The 20,616-nt window shown below is 37.9% G+C and overlaps 1 protein-coding gene across 1 annotated transcript in view; it reads right to left on the reverse strand.

Moving 5' to 3' along the window:
- Positions 1–1,298: 1,298 nt before the first annotated feature.
- cnbd1 (cyclic nucleotide binding domain containing 1) overlaps positions 1,299–20,616 on the reverse strand; it is a 35,672-nt gene continuing 16,354 nt past the window's right edge. Inside the window, exons 5-12 of the mRNA XM_084398810.1 lie at positions 16,705–16,850; positions 14,613–14,704; positions 12,348–12,415; positions 11,160–11,284; positions 2,209–2,302; positions 1,898–2,070; positions 1,667–1,734; positions 1,299–1,358 (exon numbers count right to left, since the gene is read on the reverse strand). Coding sequence (XP_084254936.1) covers positions 1,311–1,358; positions 1,667–1,734; positions 1,898–2,070; positions 2,209–2,302; positions 11,160–11,284; positions 12,348–12,415; positions 14,613–14,704; positions 16,705–16,850 — 814 coding nt within the window. The 3' untranslated portion in view covers positions 1,299–1,310. The remainder of the gene's footprint in view (positions 1,359–1,666; positions 1,735–1,897; positions 2,071–2,208; positions 2,303–11,159; positions 11,285–12,347; positions 12,416–14,612; positions 14,705–16,704; positions 16,851–20,616) is intronic.

A 20,616-nucleotide genomic window follows, 5' to 3' on the forward strand; every position in this document is an offset into this window, starting at 1 on the left:
CTGTCTGTTTACAAAAGAAACAGAATTACATTATTATAATTATATCATAGGCTTATAAGCTTTATAATGGAATATAAAGGGAGTGATATTACAGTAAATAGAGGTAGAATTTAGACTGATTATTATCTGACAAGCACATAACTGTAATTTTAAAGCTACACCTGAACAGGAGCTCCAGATGGCACAGTTACATACTGTGAACGATATAGGAACATCTGAAAAACATTTCTAGTGAGCGCTTCTGAGGATCAGAGCACTTCGCTGGGAAATGTTTACACACACGCACAAAGCGCCAGTCTCTTGTGTTTATAAGCGCTGGGAGCTCCATACAGCTCCACGGACCACACACACACTTAGAAGATCTCCACTAGGCCGTGGAATCTAGAAAACCTGCTTGCCAGAGAGGAATATTTGAGTGTCACGATTAATGATAAAGGACATTTCCACAGGAAATGAATTGGAAGAAAAAAGTTTCTATAATAAATAACCATGTTGTAGGCCCTATTATGGGATAATCTAGTGAATTAAATACTTTACAACTAACAGGTACTTCATCTCTTTTGATTACTTTCTATTTTTAAAATGGATGCAAACAAAAAAATACAATTAGTCTATAGAAAACAAATGAAAGATAAGTCTGGCATTCAGTTAAAAATGTTAAAAGAGGCAAACTAACATATAAAATACATAGGTTTGATTCTAAATGTATTAATGCAGCAACTCTGCATCACATTATACCCCTTAATAACAAGTTTTTCCTTGTCTGGGTTCATCTCCATGTTTTTCTGTCGTTCTCATGAATAAATATTGTAAAGCAGCGCTGCTCATTTTCGCTGTGTGGAAATGCATACCAAGGTAAAAGCGATACAGCAATAACTATGGTCACTTGAGTCATGGATTACAACGTCAAAAGCAAAAGCGTTTCAAATGCATTTTGTGTTTACCAGAGAGGACCAGACCATGCTGTGAAATATCAGAGCGTGTGGGTCTCTCTTGCTTGGCAAATCGGCACATGAACACAGAGACGGCAGAGTCCGGAGTCTCTGAGAACAAAGTCAAAGTTGAACGGGGGTCTGGGAGTAAGTACAGCTTATACATCTCATGAACTCAATGCTCGATTTCTGTTTTGTTTTTGTTTTTTTGGAGCGTTGTTTGGAGGATTTGGAGAGTGTTCCAGAAGGGTTCGGCACTATAATTTACCCCGCTGGGCATTCTCCATGAACAACACACCCTAAAGGAGGACACACATAGCATTTATGGGTTAAAGGGTCAAAAAGAACAATTATTAAGTGAACAACCTTCTCATGTTCCTATTTCTTCATCCTCTCCTGTGTCAGGAACTCCTTCATGACTTCCTCCTACACAAAGAAAAACATTCATGAGAAACAAAAAGCAGCAAACAGCCCTCAAGGTAAAGCAACCTTATATCTGCAACTTGCATTTTATGCTCTATACAGGAAGAACATTTCATTTTCCAGAATGCTCTAATAATGCTGTTCATTTTTAGGATACGATACAAATGAAATGACTCGGTTGTGTGACCATTCTAAATTAAATTCATACTCAAGATCCTATGGGATGTGGCCAATTCAATTTAAATTCACACACTAAAAGAGAGCTTCCTGTTCATAAAGGTCTTTCAAATGCTGCTCTCCTTTTTTCTTACCTCACTGAGCTTTCCACACATTGGTTGTGCAGTCTGCAGTATAAGAGAGGTGGTCACTGAGTCCAGACCTGTGCATGGGTAAATAAACCTCATTCAGATTAACAACTGAATACAAAACACATGGCTTAATGTGTGTCACTGCGAGCATGTTAGTTTAAAGCTATTACCTCTGAGGTGTAATGTCATGGTTATCCTTGTTTCTATAGAAAGCAGTAAAGTGTCGCGACTGACCTTTAAGACATTCCGGTTGAATGATTCCACCATGAACTTCAGTGTCAGTGATAACAGTACAAGGGGAGGGCTGGTTCAATAGGATGCTGACCTCTCCGAATGACTGCTTTGGACCTAGTTTACCAGCCAGCACGAATCTGATCCTGCAGCCCTGCAAATCACACACTTTCGCTCTTTTTCACTGAACAAAAATGCATTAAACACTATCATTTGTGACTGAAAAGAAACATCAATTCATGCATTTTCTTATTTGACTTTTTCTAAGTATGACATATGCTGTGCATATGGAAGCCTCAAGCTCGTTCTGAAACCTTTTTGTCAACGATCCCACGTCCTGAAGGATGTTACATTCTCCACGTCCAATAAAGGCCACAAACGAACAGATCTTTCCCTCCTTCACCAGCACTGTAAATACAGATATAAGAATTTGCATAAGCAGGAAACAACTAAATTTCCAATTAAATTGTAATCAATAAACAATTTCAACATACATATTATATGTGTACACTGCCCTTTAAAAGTTTAGGGTCATTACGATAAAAAAAAAAAAGGAAATGTCTCCAAGGCTGCATTTACTTATTAAAATACAACAAAAACAGTAATATTGTGAAAAATTACATATTTAAAGGTGCATTGCGCAACTTTTCATGTTAAAAATACCCGTTTTCTAACCCATACATGCTTAAACAATTGCCTGATGGGCTGACTGAGCCCTTCTCTGATCACTGCGATTGCCTCTATAATCCTGTACAGTAAAATAAATAAGAGGGATTCGGGTCGGAATCTGAGACTGGGCGTGACGTCATGCGCGTTCACGGCACGCTCATATGTCTGGCAGGTTTGTGTATGCGCCGACGCCGCCATTCTCCGTAGAAAATGGATTCTAAGAGACCGGCTTGTAGTTCATTTCAAACACCAACGCAAACTCCACGTAAGATAAAAAAAAAAAGAGAACTTTTGTCTAGTGCAACCAAAAGGTCCAAATTGGAGTCAGACAGGCGTCGGGGTAAGACGAGAGTAAACATAGGGAAGGCTTTCAACAAATGGAGAGATCTCCGGTCTGCTCTAGGGCTCAAACGGGATCCTCAGTTGGTTTTTTTCTTGATAAAAAGGTAAGATATATCCCATTCTCTAATGTCTGATACGGCCAATAATGACAATAAATGACGATCCATAAAATGTGTAATGCTTTAGCGTAAGCTAGATAAATGTACAATCGGAATAGGTTTTACTAACTTACCATTGTCAGTGATCAGGTTCAGAATGATTGTGATATAAAATGCTGATATATAAGTTAGATACTTAGACACAAATTTTGAGCAAATTACTGCTTAATTACGATGTATTGCTATTGGAATATGCTACTTAGCTGATCAATAAAACAGGCTAAACCCCCGCAAATCTTCGGCGGATTAGCCTGTTTGGCTTTTATGGTAACGTCATAGTGCCACTTGATTGTTTATTACCTTGAGACATTTGGGTGTACTTTGTTGACCGACTGTGTATGGTATGGTATCATGATTACTATTTTGAGCTTTTACAAAGTTATAACTTATATTGTTCATGAACGTGTTTCCATAATAATAGTCATAAGTGGATACAGTAAACACATAACACAGTTCAACATGGAGATAGATGGGAATAAAAAACGAAGTTTTCTACTACCCCCATTTTTTCCCTCACACATAAGTGTGTTATTTACTCAATTGCCTTTCCTTTCACATATTTTAAATTACTTGCAGATTTAAAACTTTATTACCTCTGAAGACATTATGATTGTAAACAAAAGATTTGTGCGGCTGATGCTCCTTGGGTTATGACCAGCTCGAGCTCGTGCAAGCGTGCGTGTGCGTGTGGTCCGTGAGCGTGCACACCTCTGGTTGCAGTTTCGCTTGCCGCCAGAGGGGGCGTAGTTCTGCGAAAACTCAGACTCTCGCGCAATGCACCTTTAAAAACTTTAGATTTTAATATATTTTAAAATGTAAATTATTTTTGTGATGGCAATCATCCTGATTTAGTGCTTCTTAATATTTTTTGTGGAAAACATTATACTTTTTTTTCAGGATTCTTTGGCGAATAGAAAGTTCAAAAGAACAGCATTTATGTGAAACAGAAATCTTTTGTAACATTATAAATGTTTTACCGTCACTATTGATCACTGTAATGCATTCTCGCTGAATAATAATTTTTATAACAGTCGAGTAGATTAGAAAAAGTCAGTTTGTAATATAAAGTATGGTCTGAATAATATAGTTCCAAGCTTTCCGTGTTATTTTACAATATCCAGAATGCATGTGGCACACAGTCGCACACTTTTGGTATGAATGGAGCACCTGGATGACATACTATATGTGCCAAAATGTGCATTATGCAACCAGAGTACACTAATGAACCCCACAAAACAATACGCTCAACTTGACTTTCCATTTCCACAGTGATAAATGGATCAAAATATGAATATAAAATTTTATTCAATTTTTCTTCATTATTAGATTGCTTCATGCAACGCACATACAGCAAAATGTAATTAACTCTGCTGTGCATAATAGCACCACATTAATAAAAAACACAATATATTGGCTCGCGTCCTGTTTTCAATCATGACCGTGCACGTTTGTGATGACGCAAGAAAAATGCCAGTGTGAAAGCACCCTTAATTGTTTGTCGCTCATTGCATCAGGTGCCATGCAAAAGCAAGGTATTCCCCACCGTATAAATGCATCTCAATGTAAACCAGAAGAGACCCAGGCAAGAAAGAATGAGAAAAAAAAAGATACAGACTGTTTACGACAGAAGTAATCTATGTTTTGGCAGCAGCCCCAAAAGCGGTGGATTATTTCTTATTGTGACAAACCTGAGGTTGGTTTGTGGAGGTGAGGATTAAATTGATTTACAGTGAGCCTTTAACATCAGGGGGGAAACACTGTATATCAGCCTTGACAGGTAAATCCCATCTCTGTGAAGCAGGGAACGGGACAAGCAGAGTCCATTTGTCTGGCCGCTGACAGAACCTAGGCCTCCACTTCAGAAGTGTTAGAGGCAGGAGGAAGTCGTGATTCAACACAGAGTTTTTAATCTCATCCTTCACACTCTCCCTCTTTTCAGAGCAAAACTGCCGTTACTATATTATTCGCCCACTCCGTATGTCTTCGCAAGCCATTAAAAAGCAAATGTCTGGATCACTTGGGAAATCACAGCAGGCTCTGGTACACGCCGTTTGTCTTCTTAGATGAACACGCCGCAGTCACACCTCCTCCCACAGTGCATTAACATCCAAAATTCTGCATTTCTGTACTGCACAACACTATTATTCCTGTAGAACAGCATAAAACTGTTGCTCTGTTATGCAACTATACTCTTCCAACTTCCCTACATCGGCAGTATCACTTTAAAATCCCAAAGTATTTTGGAATTTTAATAAAAATTAAGTTTCATGACCTGAAAGAAATATTCATGGTGGTAAATTTTCTCAATTTACCATCATTGGCCAGAGTGGCAAAGGGTAATTATGACCTTAAAAAACATTGACAGCTTACCATGTATCATATATGTATCAACAAAACAGTACTATGGATTACTTTTTTTTTTTAAATAGGTTTTTGCAATACTTCTGTTTTTAATAATGTAAAAATTAATATAAAGTAATCCCAATGTTATAAGAACAAAAATAGAAAATGCATATATATATATACAAAATATGCACAAACCATTCAAAAGTCATTAAGATTTTTTTTTTTAATGAAGAAACTAATCATTTTATTTAGCAAGGATGCATAAAATGTATCAAAAGTGACAAAAAATATATATTTCAAACAAATGTTCTGTTCTTTTGAATTTCCTGTTCATCAAATAATCCTGAAAAGAATCCCGGTTTCCATAATATGGATAATAATAAGAAATGTTTCTTGAGCAGCAAATCAGCATTGCAATGATTTCTGAAGGATCATGTGACACTGAAGAATGGAGTAATGATGCTGAAAATACAGCTTTGATCACAGGAATAAATTACATTTTAAAATGTATTCACATATAAAACAGTTATTTTAAATTGTAATAATATTTCACAATATTACTGTTTTTACTTGATCAGATAAATGCAGCCTTGGTGAGAATAAGCAATTCTTTCAAAAACATTTAAAAAAAAAATCGTATTGACCCCAAACCTTTGAATGGTAGTGTTCTTATAGCATGTAACTTGGAAGTTGGAAGTGATAAAACTGTTAACTGATATACATTCTATGATAAAAGCAGAAGTCAATAGCAGAAGATCTCTTTTAAAGAAAAAATAATAATTGGGTGGTTAAATGTTAGCATGAACATTGACGCCATCAGTGGATATTCTCTGACTGGGTGGGCCAAACAGCAACAGATCAGTAAACTTCTGCTCAGATAATCAAAAACAGTCCTGCTGGACTGGATATTTGGACTGCAAGTCCAGCCATGGAACATGATGCAAAGATGGCTAGAAAAACCTGGACCTGACTGGATTCATAGCCTAGGGGTGGCAGTCCAGGCCAGAGTGAATGAGAACAGGACAGCTGTGGACGCAGTTTGACGCAGTCCAGTGATGGAGACAACAGGCTTTTGTTTGACATTATCCTGCTGTAGACCAGAAGATATTACTGTTTACAGCTCATGTCTCTGGAGAGGCAAACTGAGACGTCTTGAGTAGCAAGACTGATGAGCTGATTTCACTTCTGATCTTCAATGACATGTTTGTTTAAGGGGAGAATTTAAAAAAAAAAACTGGGGAAGAAGGGAGAAAAAGACATGAGACCATTCTTACAAAAATCAGATGACACAACTATAGTTAGTGTGGAGATGCATCAATAAACATCTGTCCACACTGTGCCTATCATGCCCAGTAACTGTTCCACTCTCTGGATCACTTATAACAATCTCTCTACAAAAAAAAAAACCCATACATTGGCCCCCAATACCACAACAAATGATTTATTACACTACACTATTTACTATTTACAAGATTTACTACAGAAACAAGTATAGAAATAAGTGCAGTTGGGTGCCCCTAAGAAGGCTGTAATGGAAAGGAGAGTGTTAATGGTTTGAAGTTTGTGGTTTAGCTGACCATAAGAGTCAGACAGCTGAACAAGGGAAGTGCAGTGGCCTCTGGATCATTGCTTATACATCACAGTCAGGAGGAAGTTCAAATGAGGACAATGGCTTTGGTGAGGCAGGGTGGTCATGGGTTGTTAGGCCACAAGTCAAGTTTGGTCCACAATGAGTCATCCAAAGGGAAAACCCATTAGGGATTTCCTGCTCTGCATGCTCCCTGAACTGGGACGCTGAGTCCATCGTGTTCACGTGTGAATTATCGTCATTCTCACACCTGTTCTCACAGCCGTGTTCACGTGTTGTGCTGCTATCCAAGGTGCTGAACAGTGTGCAATGAAAGTGTAAAAGAGAATGACTTCACACCGCGCCATCACCTCCAAACACACACACACACACGAGACACTACAAACACTCCAGTGCCTCCACTGAGCTTTAAAGTTCCCCTATTACAATTCTGTAGTTTTGGCGGTCTCCTGCAATAGGTTTACATGCATCCAAGGTCAAAAGATGTATATTTTCTCATACTATACATTGCAGCATCACCTCTTTTCTCAGTGACTGAAACGGTTCGATAAAGATTCAGTCTCTCTAAACCCCTCCTTTTCCTTTCCAATGAAAACCATAGGTTGTTGCATTATGCAAATTTGTAACAACCCTACATAGGTTCAAGCAGGAAGAAAGACAGGAATAACTGACGACACGTTTCATGAAGATCAGAATCGCTTCTTTCTTTTGGGAGACAATAGCTCCATTTATCATGCACTTTGATCTTTGAAACTTTGCAGACCTTTTACATTCACAAACAGCTATATTACTCAGTATATGGAAAGGTAATACTAATTTCAGAAAAAGCATAATAGGGGCAATACCTTGATCTGTAATATAAACTAAACATGACAGGAAAATGTTTCAAAGAGTAGCTCACACCACACAGTTTGATGACAAATACTTTTTAGGGCTGTCAATTTAACACAGTTTAGTATGGTTAATTACTTGTATAAAAAATATTTTGTTAAATAACATGAAAAATTATATTAATAATACTATTATATAAAACTAGTACAAAATATAATAATAATTAAGCGTAGCGTCAGTTCTGGCAGGTCACGTTAGTCAAGGTCGCATCAGCTGACTCTCAGTTGATCCACGTCTACCTATAGGAATACGACACCTATCACTGTGAAGATATATAAGCTCCTTCAGTATTATCAGCAGCTATCGCGTTTCTCAGGAGCTAATTGCCCTCCTCCATCCCCGGTGAAGGGGTGCGGATTGGAATCCACTGCTGCTTCAATGTATATGTAATGAGTGATTATCATCAAGGTATTAATCAATATTTTTCCTTCTAAATATCACATGAGTTGAATGACTTCTCTGGAGATTTTACTTTATAGAAGTTACCAGTGTGATTACTGAAATGTTCTTTTCATGTATTCTTTAATGTCAGTATTTGATATCTGAATGCAGTAACAGTGCTTTCTCATTTAACTCGGCTTCAAGAAATAAAATAGGGAAATGTTTTGTGTTTGAGAAAGGTCTTCAACATGTTAAAACACATAGGGGTCATTGAAGTCTATAGTTTAAGGGACCATTTCTCAGTTAAAGCCTTACTTTCCAGTTAGACTAAAATGTAGCTCTTCTTGAGAAAGAACGCATTATCTTGATGTTTTGAGACGAGACTCCTGTTTATAGTTAGAGCCTGGCCAAATCCAACCTTGGAAAAGCTATGTGTCGGTGTGTGTGTGTTAGTTTTCTTGCTTACAGGTTAAGGAACCACTGGCATTGTTGGAGATTGACTGAGTTGTTGTTCGAGACATGCTGGCACCCAGCAACCCAAATCTGCGACCTGGAAGGTCACGGCGTGCCTAACTTCAGGGTCCGAGTGTCAGCGGCATAATCTATGGAGATATGCTTCTGTCTATCTGTATATGTGTGGAAAATTACTATGTTTATCAATTTCTTTGCCAATCAGAATCATTCAACCTGTAAGCAATGACGTAGCTTAGATCTTGGAAATGGTATAACTGCTGTGATCTTTGTAACTGTAAGCGGGGCGGCCTACGAACTCCTGTGTGAGTCTTGAAGCTGACTTCTGCTGATGAAACTGCAAACTATCTTCAGTAAAACTTTTCTTCAATTTTTTATAATTCTGACTCCGGGTCTTCTTTCAAACATCTGGTCCTTGGGTCCTAAACTGTTAACCCCTAACACCAGCTCCTCCTCTCGTCAGTCAGGATTTGGAAATCTGATTCCCCTCTGAATCAGACAAAATTTTCGAAATATGTTGTACAGTAAAATATTGAATTAATCATATCTGCATCACATTCATGTTGGTTCTCTTCTGTTTACCCTAAGGGGGGTTATTGTGCTCTCCCTGCTCTTATCCATGCTAGGGAGTTCTTGCCCTGAACAGAACCATACCACCAATCCAAACTATATGCTAACTGTCAATCGTCTTTGACGATAGTGGTCCTGACAGAAATAATAATAATAATAAAAAAATTAAGTGTTTAAAAATTTTTTAGGAAACCACACCCTCCTAATTAGAAATTTTCCAATCCATCAGTCTTGTGTTTTAAAAAAACCCTTTTTTTACTCTAACTTGAGATAATGAAAAAGAACAAAGAATTAAGCAATGGCCAAAAATGTCTGTTCAATTCATAACTTAACTGCCACACAACGTATGAATTATCTTCATTTGGCAAATATTGACGAGCCGTTATTTATGATCACTATTTTATTTTAATCAGCATGTACTTAATTCAGTTTGATCTGTAATCAATTGACCTGCCTAGTGTATTTATTCACAAAAAACGTGTTTTATGCCAAGCGACAATGTTGATGATGCCTGTTGGATGAAATACAGCCTTTCCTGATGAAGTTGGTTCAAGAATAGCCACCCCTCTGCCATCTGAAATGATCAGGGCTCTCGCACATCCATCAGCTGTCGGCTGCACACTCAGATAAGAGCCAATCAATCTCCTCTCCCACACACCTGTCTTCCTCTCTAATCACGTCTCGTTCCATAGGTCTCACTCTCCGTCTGATAAAGAACAGCCATGATATGATAGCCCAACCCTCAGCCGAGCCGGATAAACTGTGAGCGCTGATATATACAACCAGGTTTCAGTCTGCAAAGAACAAAACCCCATTGGTTCTCTATAGAATAGTTATGCAAGTAATTTATTCTTAGTTGTTCAAAAGTAATAATTTCACATTTCTAAGACCACTAGGTTCAAATCTGGCCTGTGATGTGCCCTGTTCTTTATTATATTGAATTACATTATAAATACATAAATATTTTATTTTCGATATTTTAAGGATCACACACACACACACACACACACACACGAGTTAGATATTAGTGTATGAACTAATCTATGAACCATGAATTTTGTGTTTAAGTGTTCGCACATTTTGCACAAAAGCCCATTCAAAGATGTGGTCTAGTGTGGAATGATCTCACTTAGAAGTGTCTTGAAAGAAAACAGATTTACTTTGTACTTAAAAGCTGAAGCCTTTCATTAAAAAGGAAGATCCAAATGAAGACGTATAATTGGAGGGAGGATAGGGATAATGGGATGCAGCCACAGAAGAGGAGATTACAGCAACTAAATAAAGATTTCAGCCATGATAGCTGATCTCCGCCCAATATCTCAATGCAACCACAGCACACCATATGCCTGCTTGTCAGCTCCAGGACAGGAACTGAGATTGAACAGCCTACCAGATTTTGTGTTCAATTCAGATTCATTCTCGTGCATATATGAGAGACTGCATACAAAGTCTTTTCATGCGTACTACAGCTCAAGTTGAGTTAAATCAGACATGCAAACACAATTTGAGCACTCCTGCAATGACACACACATAAACACATGCACCTAAATGAATATCTGGGTTTCGATATTTCCCAAATGAAGCGTAAAAGCAGCCGTCCTGGTAATTAAAGTCAGCTGTGTGGGGTAATGGTAGCAGCTTGTATTTTTCTCTAATCATATTCGAGTGCTCTCCATCCATAAACACATTTATTTAGGGGCAAACGTGTTGAGTATCGTACTAAGTGAGGAAAACCATTATGCCATCCAGGTGCTAAGCATCAGTCAAAAGAACTAAACTAAACTAGAGCGTGTTAGAGGCTGCTGTGATTCATTGTGTCAGAACATATTCAATCAAGACAACCACTTACCTTGATTAGCAGGGAATGTTTTTAGCTGAATGCTGTCGACCAGGTGGTTGATCGAGAGCTTTGGCCAGTGAAGGTACAGCTGGCAACCCTGGATCAAAGACATGATGGTCCTGTGCCAGGATGTCCTACAAATAACAATAGAGTACATTGTATCATTAAAGCTGTTTACACCTGGTATTAAGATCGATCGAATCACCAGCAGATGAAGGAGACACAGTCCCATTTACACCTGGTGTTTAAATCCGTCTCTTTTGTCCACTTTCAACCACTGTTCTGATTTCTCAGAGGGAAGTGTCTATGGGCAGGTTAATCTATGGGCTTTTTCAGAACTTTTGATCTAATGCACGAAGTAAGCTCACGCAATTTACATATGAACGTGACCAGAGACGACAAGAAAAAATACGGAAAGCAGACGCGTTAGTTTCTGCTCTGACAGCCGCAGGACCATGCCGAACGCTGTGTGTGTGTGCTAGAAATCAGGAATGGTGAGAGAACGTTGTGCTTGGTACGTTATTCGACTTCAAACCAAACTGGGTCTTCATCCGACAAAGTTTAAATCCCGTCTGGCTAGAGTAGGCGGAAAGTAGGGGGTCTTTTGTGGCTGTTTGAACACATGTGGCCGAAATGTGGCCGTTTACACTACGAAAGCAATCTGGTCGACTACCTCTGGAAGTGGTCAAAAGTGGACAAGTCAAAACGTTTTAGACCCTGTTTTTCACCTGTACTTAGTGTCGTCCACTTGTGATCCGATCGACAGAAACGCATCTTAATACCAGGTGTAAACAGGGCCATTGATGGTACAATTTTAAAACATACAGTAGCTAGGGATGTACAATATATCTGAATCATATCGGTTATTGGCCGGTGTTAGAGAATTTTTTTAATTTACTGGTATTGGATAATACCTGTAATTGGATATTTAATTGTGCATGTCCATTTGCCCTATTTTTACATAATATATACATTTTTACAAAACAATAATGTGAAATGTAATCTTTATTTCTCAGCAATAACACATCAAAAACACATAGCTAATGTAAAATATCAGTACATCCCTAGCTTATAGTTATCAAAGGACATTAGTCTTTTGTGTTATGTGAGGTATCCCGCTGCAGCACCTTTTTTACTTTCTCGTATCCAGAGCGAGATATTTCGAGAATCTCGCAGGTCTCGAGTGTCAGGACACACTGGATGTTGGCATCTCCATCTATAGCATTTACAGGTTCACAGGATCCAAAAGAACCTCCCACTGCAATCTAGACCAAATCCAGTACACTGTATGAAAAGCTTTACAAAATGTTGTACAAGAGGACAGAACTCAGGGACATTATTTACTTATTTATTTAATTGACCCTGCACCAGTTTAGTTACTGATTCTAGATTTGACAAGCTTCACTACTGGATGCAATACTTGAATAGATATTTATATTCTTACATGGGATGGAACAAACGGTCACATTAGAATGAATGATTTCTGCTAGTTTTCTTTAAAGAAATTGTTGAATTATGCACTTAACTACTGTATACATAACTATTCCTCAATATTGTTAATTAAGGTAGGCCAATTGTGAACAACTGTGACCACTATGTAAAAATTAACGTTAACTGAAATGATATTAATTTACCAAGTCAATCCAAAGGAATCACACTTTTCCAAAAAAGGGATGTTTTTTGTCCAGCTAATGAACAATAAAAACATTGACAGCCAAATCAAAATTCATCCAGTTTGAAAGTGTGCACTTTCAATTGCAGCACGCTAAACATAAAGTTTTCATCCGTTGGTGTGGATGTTAATATAGTAATCATTATAGTTTTCATTCTTGGTGTGAACAGACCTTAACTGTACAGCCGTGGCCAAAACCCAAAAGTACTGGTAGTGACCTAAATTTTGTGTTTCGCAAAGTTTTCTGCTTCGGTTATTGTGGTGTTGATTCACATTGTTTCTAGATTATTGTGCAGAGTGATCAGATGCATTTTAAAAATGGCAAAAAGCTTCATTGGCAAAAAAAAAAAAAAGCTATCACAAAAATCCCAATTTTCTAACCCAAATCATATCATGATTGGATGATGAGGAAAGTGATTGGATTATAAGAGCAGACCGACTGCTATAAAAGGAGAGAAGAAGTGCTTCCAATCATTGTGCTCTTGTTAGCAATGGTTACTTCCAAAGAAAGATGTTCAGCCATAATCACTTTGAATCTTACATGCTAGGAAATTGCAGCAAAGAATATTGCACCTGAAAGAACCATTTGCCGGATAATCAAGAACTTCAAGAAGAGAGGTTCAGCTGCAGTGAAGAAGGCTTTCAGGACATCCCAGATCATCCAGCAAGCATCAGGACTGTCTCCTGAGGAGTCGGCTACGGAATTGTGTCACCACCAGTGCAGAGCTTGGTCAATATTGGCAGCAGGTGTGTGTGAGTGCATCAGCACACACAGTGAGGCCAAGACTTTTGGACAACGGCCTGGTGTCAAGAAGGGCAGCAATGAAGCCACTTCTCTCCAAGAAAATCAAGGACAGACTGAAATTCAGTAGGAAGTACAAGGATTGGACTGCAGAAGACTGGTACAAAGTTATTTTCTCTGATGAAGCCCCCTTCCAACTTTTTGGAACATTTGACAAATCGATTGTCCGGAGGAGAAAAGGTGGACGCTACCATTAGTCCTGTGTCGTGCCAACAGTGAAGCATCCTGAGAAAATCCATGTGTGGGGTTGCTTTTAATCCAAGACAGTGGCCTCTCTCACAATTATGCCCACAGCCAGGAATAAAGAATGGTATCAAAACGTCCTGCAAGAGCGACTTCTCAGATCTATCTAGGATCAATTTGGTGATGATCCGTGAATTTTCCAGCATGATGGAGCACCATGTCACAAGGCAAGAGTGATAATGAAGTGGCTCAGAGATCATTACATCGATATTTTGGATCTGTGGCCAGGCAAATCCCCAAATCTTAATCCCATAGAGAACCTGTGGTCAATACTCAAAAGGCGAGTGGACAACCAGAAGTCCACAAATTGTGACCAACTCTAAGAACTAATTAGGGGAAGAATGGATCACCATTGAATCAGATATCCAGTATTCCAGAACGAATTGCAGAGGTTATGAAGAAGGATCAACACTTTAAATATTGACTCTTTGCATATAGTGAATGTTTTTGCCAATAAAAGCATTTAAAACCAATTAAATCCTTATCATTGTTTTCCAGTATACACTACAAACATGTGAAAAATAATCTACGAATACTGAAACAGCAAACTTCGCAAAACACAAAATTGATGTCACTGCCAATACTTTTGGCCATGGCTGTAGATCAGAAAAAAGCAAAAGAATGTCAGAGAATATGGTAGTCAGCGACAATTGCCAAGGTAGGCATGGCAATGTTTTTAAGGTAAGGTAAAGCAGAGGGCCAATTTAAACTTAACAACTGACAGCCAAGTAGTGTAATTTTCTACCATAGAGGCTGCCCGATCCTCTTTAATGGTTTCATGCCTGACCGGTTTCACTGAGCCCTTCAGAATAAGCCAAAATCCATTATGTCCGAAAACTGTAAACAGAAAGAAAAAAGGAGAGATAAATAAGGTAGAAGACAACATACTCAATTTGAAAACTCTCCACTCAACAGTTACGGTTCAGCTGTTTTGGGTCAAAACACTTTACGCTATTATGCAGGCGGGAAAGAGGCTGACTGAATCTTATCACTGTATCTGTTATGTGCAGAAATAATGTACATGTAGAATAAGATTCCACAAACTACAATGATTCAGAACGGAAAACAACAATAGAGATGTGTCATACAGTCGCTTGGAGCCGGTCTCATCCTAAAAAAATGAGTAAATGTAAAAATGGATGCTGGCTGATGGGTTCTGAAAGTTTTCTTGCATTCAGCTTTGTGAAATAAACCCAAACAACTGCATTTAAATGAGCAATTCTCTCTGCTGCTGTTGCAGTGAATTTCAAATTTAGGGGCCATTTACACGACACAGTTATCAACTAAAAATAGAAAACTTTCTATGCGTCTTGGCCGGTCATTTATAAGACAATGGCGTTTTGTGGGCCTGAAAACGCAAACTTTTGAAAACAATACATAATCATCTCCGTGCAAACTATAAAAACACAAATCCGTGAAAACCTCAAAATTATTTTGAGGAATGTATACAGACACTATGGAATGAGCAGTTTTCATATCCATCAGTCATCTATCTATATTTTAAGACAAATAAATCACCTGGACACAAAGATCTGAATGAGATGAAAACCTGCTCTCTGAAAGCAAACCCTCAATATATGAAAAACAGACAATCTCTCTCTCCTCACACGCAAACTTTTCAGCCTGGCGCAGACGTCTATCAACAGCAAATCACAGTGTTTATGCTCTGTAATCATCTACAGCTAAAACTTGCATCTATAACGAAGCCCTTCCCCCCTCCATCTGTGACATAAAACACGCCACAGCCATTACCACCACTCCAGACGAATCAATAAAGAAATCTCCATCTCCAAAACACCAGACGTTTGCAAAATGGTAACCATCAGAGTGGAGGCACGAATTCATACTTGCATCAAATTGTCTTTCCTTTATGTTTTTGCTTAGTGGCCTTGAAAGAACATGTGGCTGTTATTGAGCACAGATTAGCAGACGAATGGACACATCGATAGAAAAATCTAGCACGCGGCTGGGCTCTCAACCTTTTAGAAACGCATCCAAACACTTGACAATATTCAAAGGCAAGACTGAAAGATGATGTCGATGAAAGATGTGTTCGATTTGTCTAGATAGATCGTGTTGCATGAGGCCACTAATATGTATAATATATAAAACTAACCGTTTTGAAAGAGAGAATCTTCTTTGGAGAGTGATTTCAAAGCCAAATGTTTTGCAAGGCTCTGCATCCAAAGAAGCCAGTGTGGTAATACTGTTTATGAAGCCTATATATATATCATGGATAAACTGTTCTGAATCTAAAAAAAAAAAACATGCTGAGCTAGAAAAAGGAAAACTTCTAAAGATGCACAATTCATTTATAAAATGAGTGTAGTAAATTTCCCATCTGCCACTGTACAAAAGCACAAATGGTGGATGAAAATGATAGATTAAATCATCTCCAGATGAGACTAAGTCAATCCCTGTCAAACAGCCATGTGATTTACTAGACTCTTAAAGCATTAGTTCATGTGTTATACCAAGTCTTATGGGTTATTATTTTACAAAACATACTAAGCAATAACTACTTAAATTTTAAATGGTTTTTCACACAAAGCTATTGGATGAGTTCAGAAGACTCTGAATATAGTGCATGGATCAAATGAACCACTTTTATGATAACTTTTTGGTGCTCTTTTGTCCTTCTATTATACTTGAAAATAATGGCCAGGATATTCTGTAAAAAATTCGTACAAATCTTTATTTTGTAAAAAAAGTCAAATTTTTAACAATATGTTGGTGAGTAAATGATGATGAATGTTAATTTTTAGGAGTACCATCGCTTTTTAGAGTGTATGCACTTTAAGAGTGTGACTGTGTGCGTGTGTGTGTGTATATCTCACTGATCTGTCCGCGGTCCCAGGTCTCAACGGTGGTGACGGTACTAATCTGTTTCAGCTCCTGCGAGCCCAGCTGTGAGGTCAGACTGTGGATTCCCTTCAGCAGTTTATAAATGACATGATGCTCTGACTGGGATCTCTCACTAGGGCTGCAAAACACACAAAGAATAACAAATTCATTTTTCAGGAGACTAAACACCAAACTCTATTCAATGGGCGTTCACACCAGTGTTGGGGAAGCTACTCTAAAACTGTTACTCTTCAAAGCAATTAAGCCACAGACAAACTACCTTTTTGAAATTTTCTATTCGATTTATATGATATAACTTATTTTTGCAATCAGGGCAACATTTCTCTGGCACAGAAGTAATTATGTCATGTCATGTTGTTACGTCACGTCACACAATACGAGACACGATGATACGATACATGATATGATGTTATGGAACTGTCTAGTAGTAAAATAGACAAATAGAAAAACAAAATGAATATAAATGAAACTATCCACATTAACTAGTTGACTAGTTAGTTGACCATAACATCTGACTAGTTATATGAGCTTCACTTTCTAGTCATTATGCTCAACTGATTCATCTCGATACCCTTGAGCACTGCAGTCTACTAGCAACAGCTACTAGTGACCAAAAGAACAGCGATTTAGCGGCCTGGAGTAATTAAATCGCACATTCAAAGTCCATTAAAGACATTCTTTAAAAGATAAACTGTCTCAAAATCTAGTCTCATCTGCATTAAAAGTAAGTGTGTGTCCTAGACAAACCCCTGCAACCCAAACAAAAAACTCCTTAATCTTTTTACACCCTTTCTGTCCTACAGGCACCATCTCAGATAATGAAACCTGAACACTTGCTGTTAAGAAAATCCGCTGCATCATGTTATTATGTTTAAAGCTAACTCTTAAGGGAAAACTAGTGTCTTAGAGTGTGATGATGATGGTTTTAGCGTGGTGTCTAGTTCCATGGGCATCCAAGAGATAAAATCTCAAGCGCAATAGCCGGGGAGGAGTTTAGCCATCAAGACCCCACCGCTGCCAGCATGAGTGAGTAATCACAATGCCGATAGACTGTGCGCGCACGAGTTTGCTTATGCTGGATGAAGGTCAAATCCACCAATCAATCCTTTGTGAGAGCGCTTGCGTGTGCTTGTGTGTTCAGTAAATCAGTGTCAGTCTCAGAGCCGGCTTCGGCCTTGTATTAGAATATTCCATCTCTAAAGTATGATTGACATCCACCAGCCTTTCCATGCCAAAAACAAGAAAAACTTCCTGTTATTGCACTTTCTGAAATATTATATTTTCTGAAATCCTGAAATATTAAACTATTTAAGTAAATGTAGCCTATATGTGTGTGTATGCGTGTGTGTGTAAAGAAATATGACAGGTGTTTAATAATTTTTCTAGTGAATGTTTTTCAATGTTTTGCTGGGAATATTGTTTTAATTCGTAAACAGTTTATAGGTGTTTTTCTATGTTTGCAATCCCACCTTCCATCCCGTCTTTTGTAACATTCCTTTAGTAAACAAAAGTCAATTCCTCAGTGACATCATCCTCCAGGAAGCACTAACAGTAACACAGCACTAACATCAGTGAATATAAGTAATGTATTTGAGGAATTCTTTAATATTTTATGATATTATCTAATCTGTTTTACTAATTCCATCCTGTTTGTTAAAAATCGCAGAAATCAAAATGCGTTAGTTAAAAAACACCCAAATTTACCTAAAGTATGTTAACTGTTAATCACCCATTAAGCAAGAGCTACCTTCCAAAAATTACTACACAAGCTTATTGATTTGCGGTCAAACAGTACTGCACAACAGAAATGACTCACCAAAGAGTCTCCAAACATCTCAAATGCATTATACACCTACTTTTTTTTAATCTTTGATACACTCCAGACTACAAATCAATAAACTCAAATGCATTTGCTGTAAAACACTACACAGATGGCAGAGCTTAGTCCTAATAGCAATAGCAGAGATGTACAAGCGTGAGTTTACAATTTACAGGAACGTTTCGCATACAGTTTGGCAGTCTTAATTTCAGGGTTCAGAAAACATCCTCTCTGCACCAAGTTTGTAATTCCCCATCCTCCTGCCAAAGCACTATGTGGATAAAAAAACAAAAAACAAAAAAACACATTATGCAGTTAAGATAATGGGATATCATATTTTGAACTGTGGGTCATTTCTGGAGTGAGAGCAGAACTGCCTGTTAAAAGATACAATTAGCAGTAACATCATCTATCTTTGGATGGGAATAAGGCAATGTTCATGTCAGGTCACCTGATCAAGCCCTGATTTAAACATTTTAGGTCATTAAGAGACATTATTGAAAGTTCTGATCTTCCTGGTTTCTACAGAACGAGCCGATTCAAACGATGGTACCAAATTAGTTTGTTTTTAATGAGAATTATGAAGATATGTCAATAAACTCCTTTACAAAATGAGCACACCGCTTCTATGTTCAGTGGTACATTTTTTGTTGTGTTTTTTATAGAAAATTTGTCTAAAGCCATCTTGGTAACGCAGCTAATTCATGGAAGTAAAGCTCTTTTTTGCATTTTTAGCTCATAAGAATCTGTATATTTCATGTTGGTCTGGCTGACAAATATGCACTTATATAAGCAGGGCTTTCCTTGAAAATTAAGCCACCTACAGGATGAGACATTTTGGGTTTTACATACAAAATCCACATATAATTATTCAAAAAGAGAGATGATTTTAAAATAATGCAACAAATTTATTACACAAAATTAAGTAAAAAAATAAATAAATACACAGAAAAGCTACTTGCTGTCAACAAGCAAATCACTTGCAGAAAGCATTTTTGAGCCAATTATATTAATCGGAAAAGCCACGGGACCAGGATGGGAAAATGTTTTTGCCTACTACCCACAATAGAGCTGGTAAGTCCCGCCCATCCGTAAAACCCCAAGTGGACCTCTAGGTTGAAAAATCGTCAATGCAAGTGAATGTGAGAAAATAATAATTTTCTGGTCCCGTTTGAATTGTGCCATGAATGTGAACATACGTTGTCTGTGAATTTTTTATATAATTTTTCATGTTACGAGTTTGACAGTATATTGTATGATTCTTTGGCTAGCAGTTGTGGAAAAGACATAACGAGAAAGACTACATGTCGCCTATGTGACGTCACGTCACCCCATAACACATTTTACCTCCACTTGTCAAATCACGGTGCTAATGCTGCGATAATCTATGGAGACAGATCGAGATGCCTGTGTGTTTTGTACCCAAATGTCACCATTCAAACCAAATGGGCTGTTCTTTCTTCAGATTCCCGTCTGATGTAATCGAAAGCAGCGAAGAGTTGTAGTCCACAAAGTGCTCTCACACAAAGTCTAACCGTATCAAACTTCTACCCGCTAAATTGTAGCATTCTTCACATGAAAAATTATATTAAAAATTCACAGACAACATATGTTCACATTCATGGCAAAATTCAAACGGGACCAGAAAATAATTATTTTCTCACATTCACTTGCATTGACGATTTTTCAACCTAGAGGTCCAGTGGGGTTAGCGGAAGGGGCGGGACTTACCAGCTCTATAGCTGTTAAAATTCTGGTTTTACCAGCTATTGCGGCTGGTGAGCTGAGATTTGTATCAGTTCAGATGCAGAAAATGTTAATGTGTTGTGGTTAATGTAAGAACAGGTGAATGTAGTGTATGAAACTAAAGCCATAGGCTTTGTAAGTCAGATCAGATCTCTCTTTGATTGTTAGTCTAAGAATACGGCACTGAAGTCCAACCAGTCAGATATGCATCTCGCCAGCTTTTCTTCAAACCTGAATAAAATGTTACTTCACTTTAATAAAAGTGCATTGTTGCGAAACAACAGCATTTCATGTCAAAGGCCAAATCAAACCTGAAAAC

Source organism: Rutilus rutilus (genome assembly GCF_951802725.1).
Source record: "Rutilus rutilus genome assembly, chromosome: 24".
NCBI classification, from domain to species: domain Eukaryota; kingdom Metazoa; phylum Chordata; class Actinopteri; order Cypriniformes; family Leuciscidae; genus Rutilus; species Rutilus rutilus.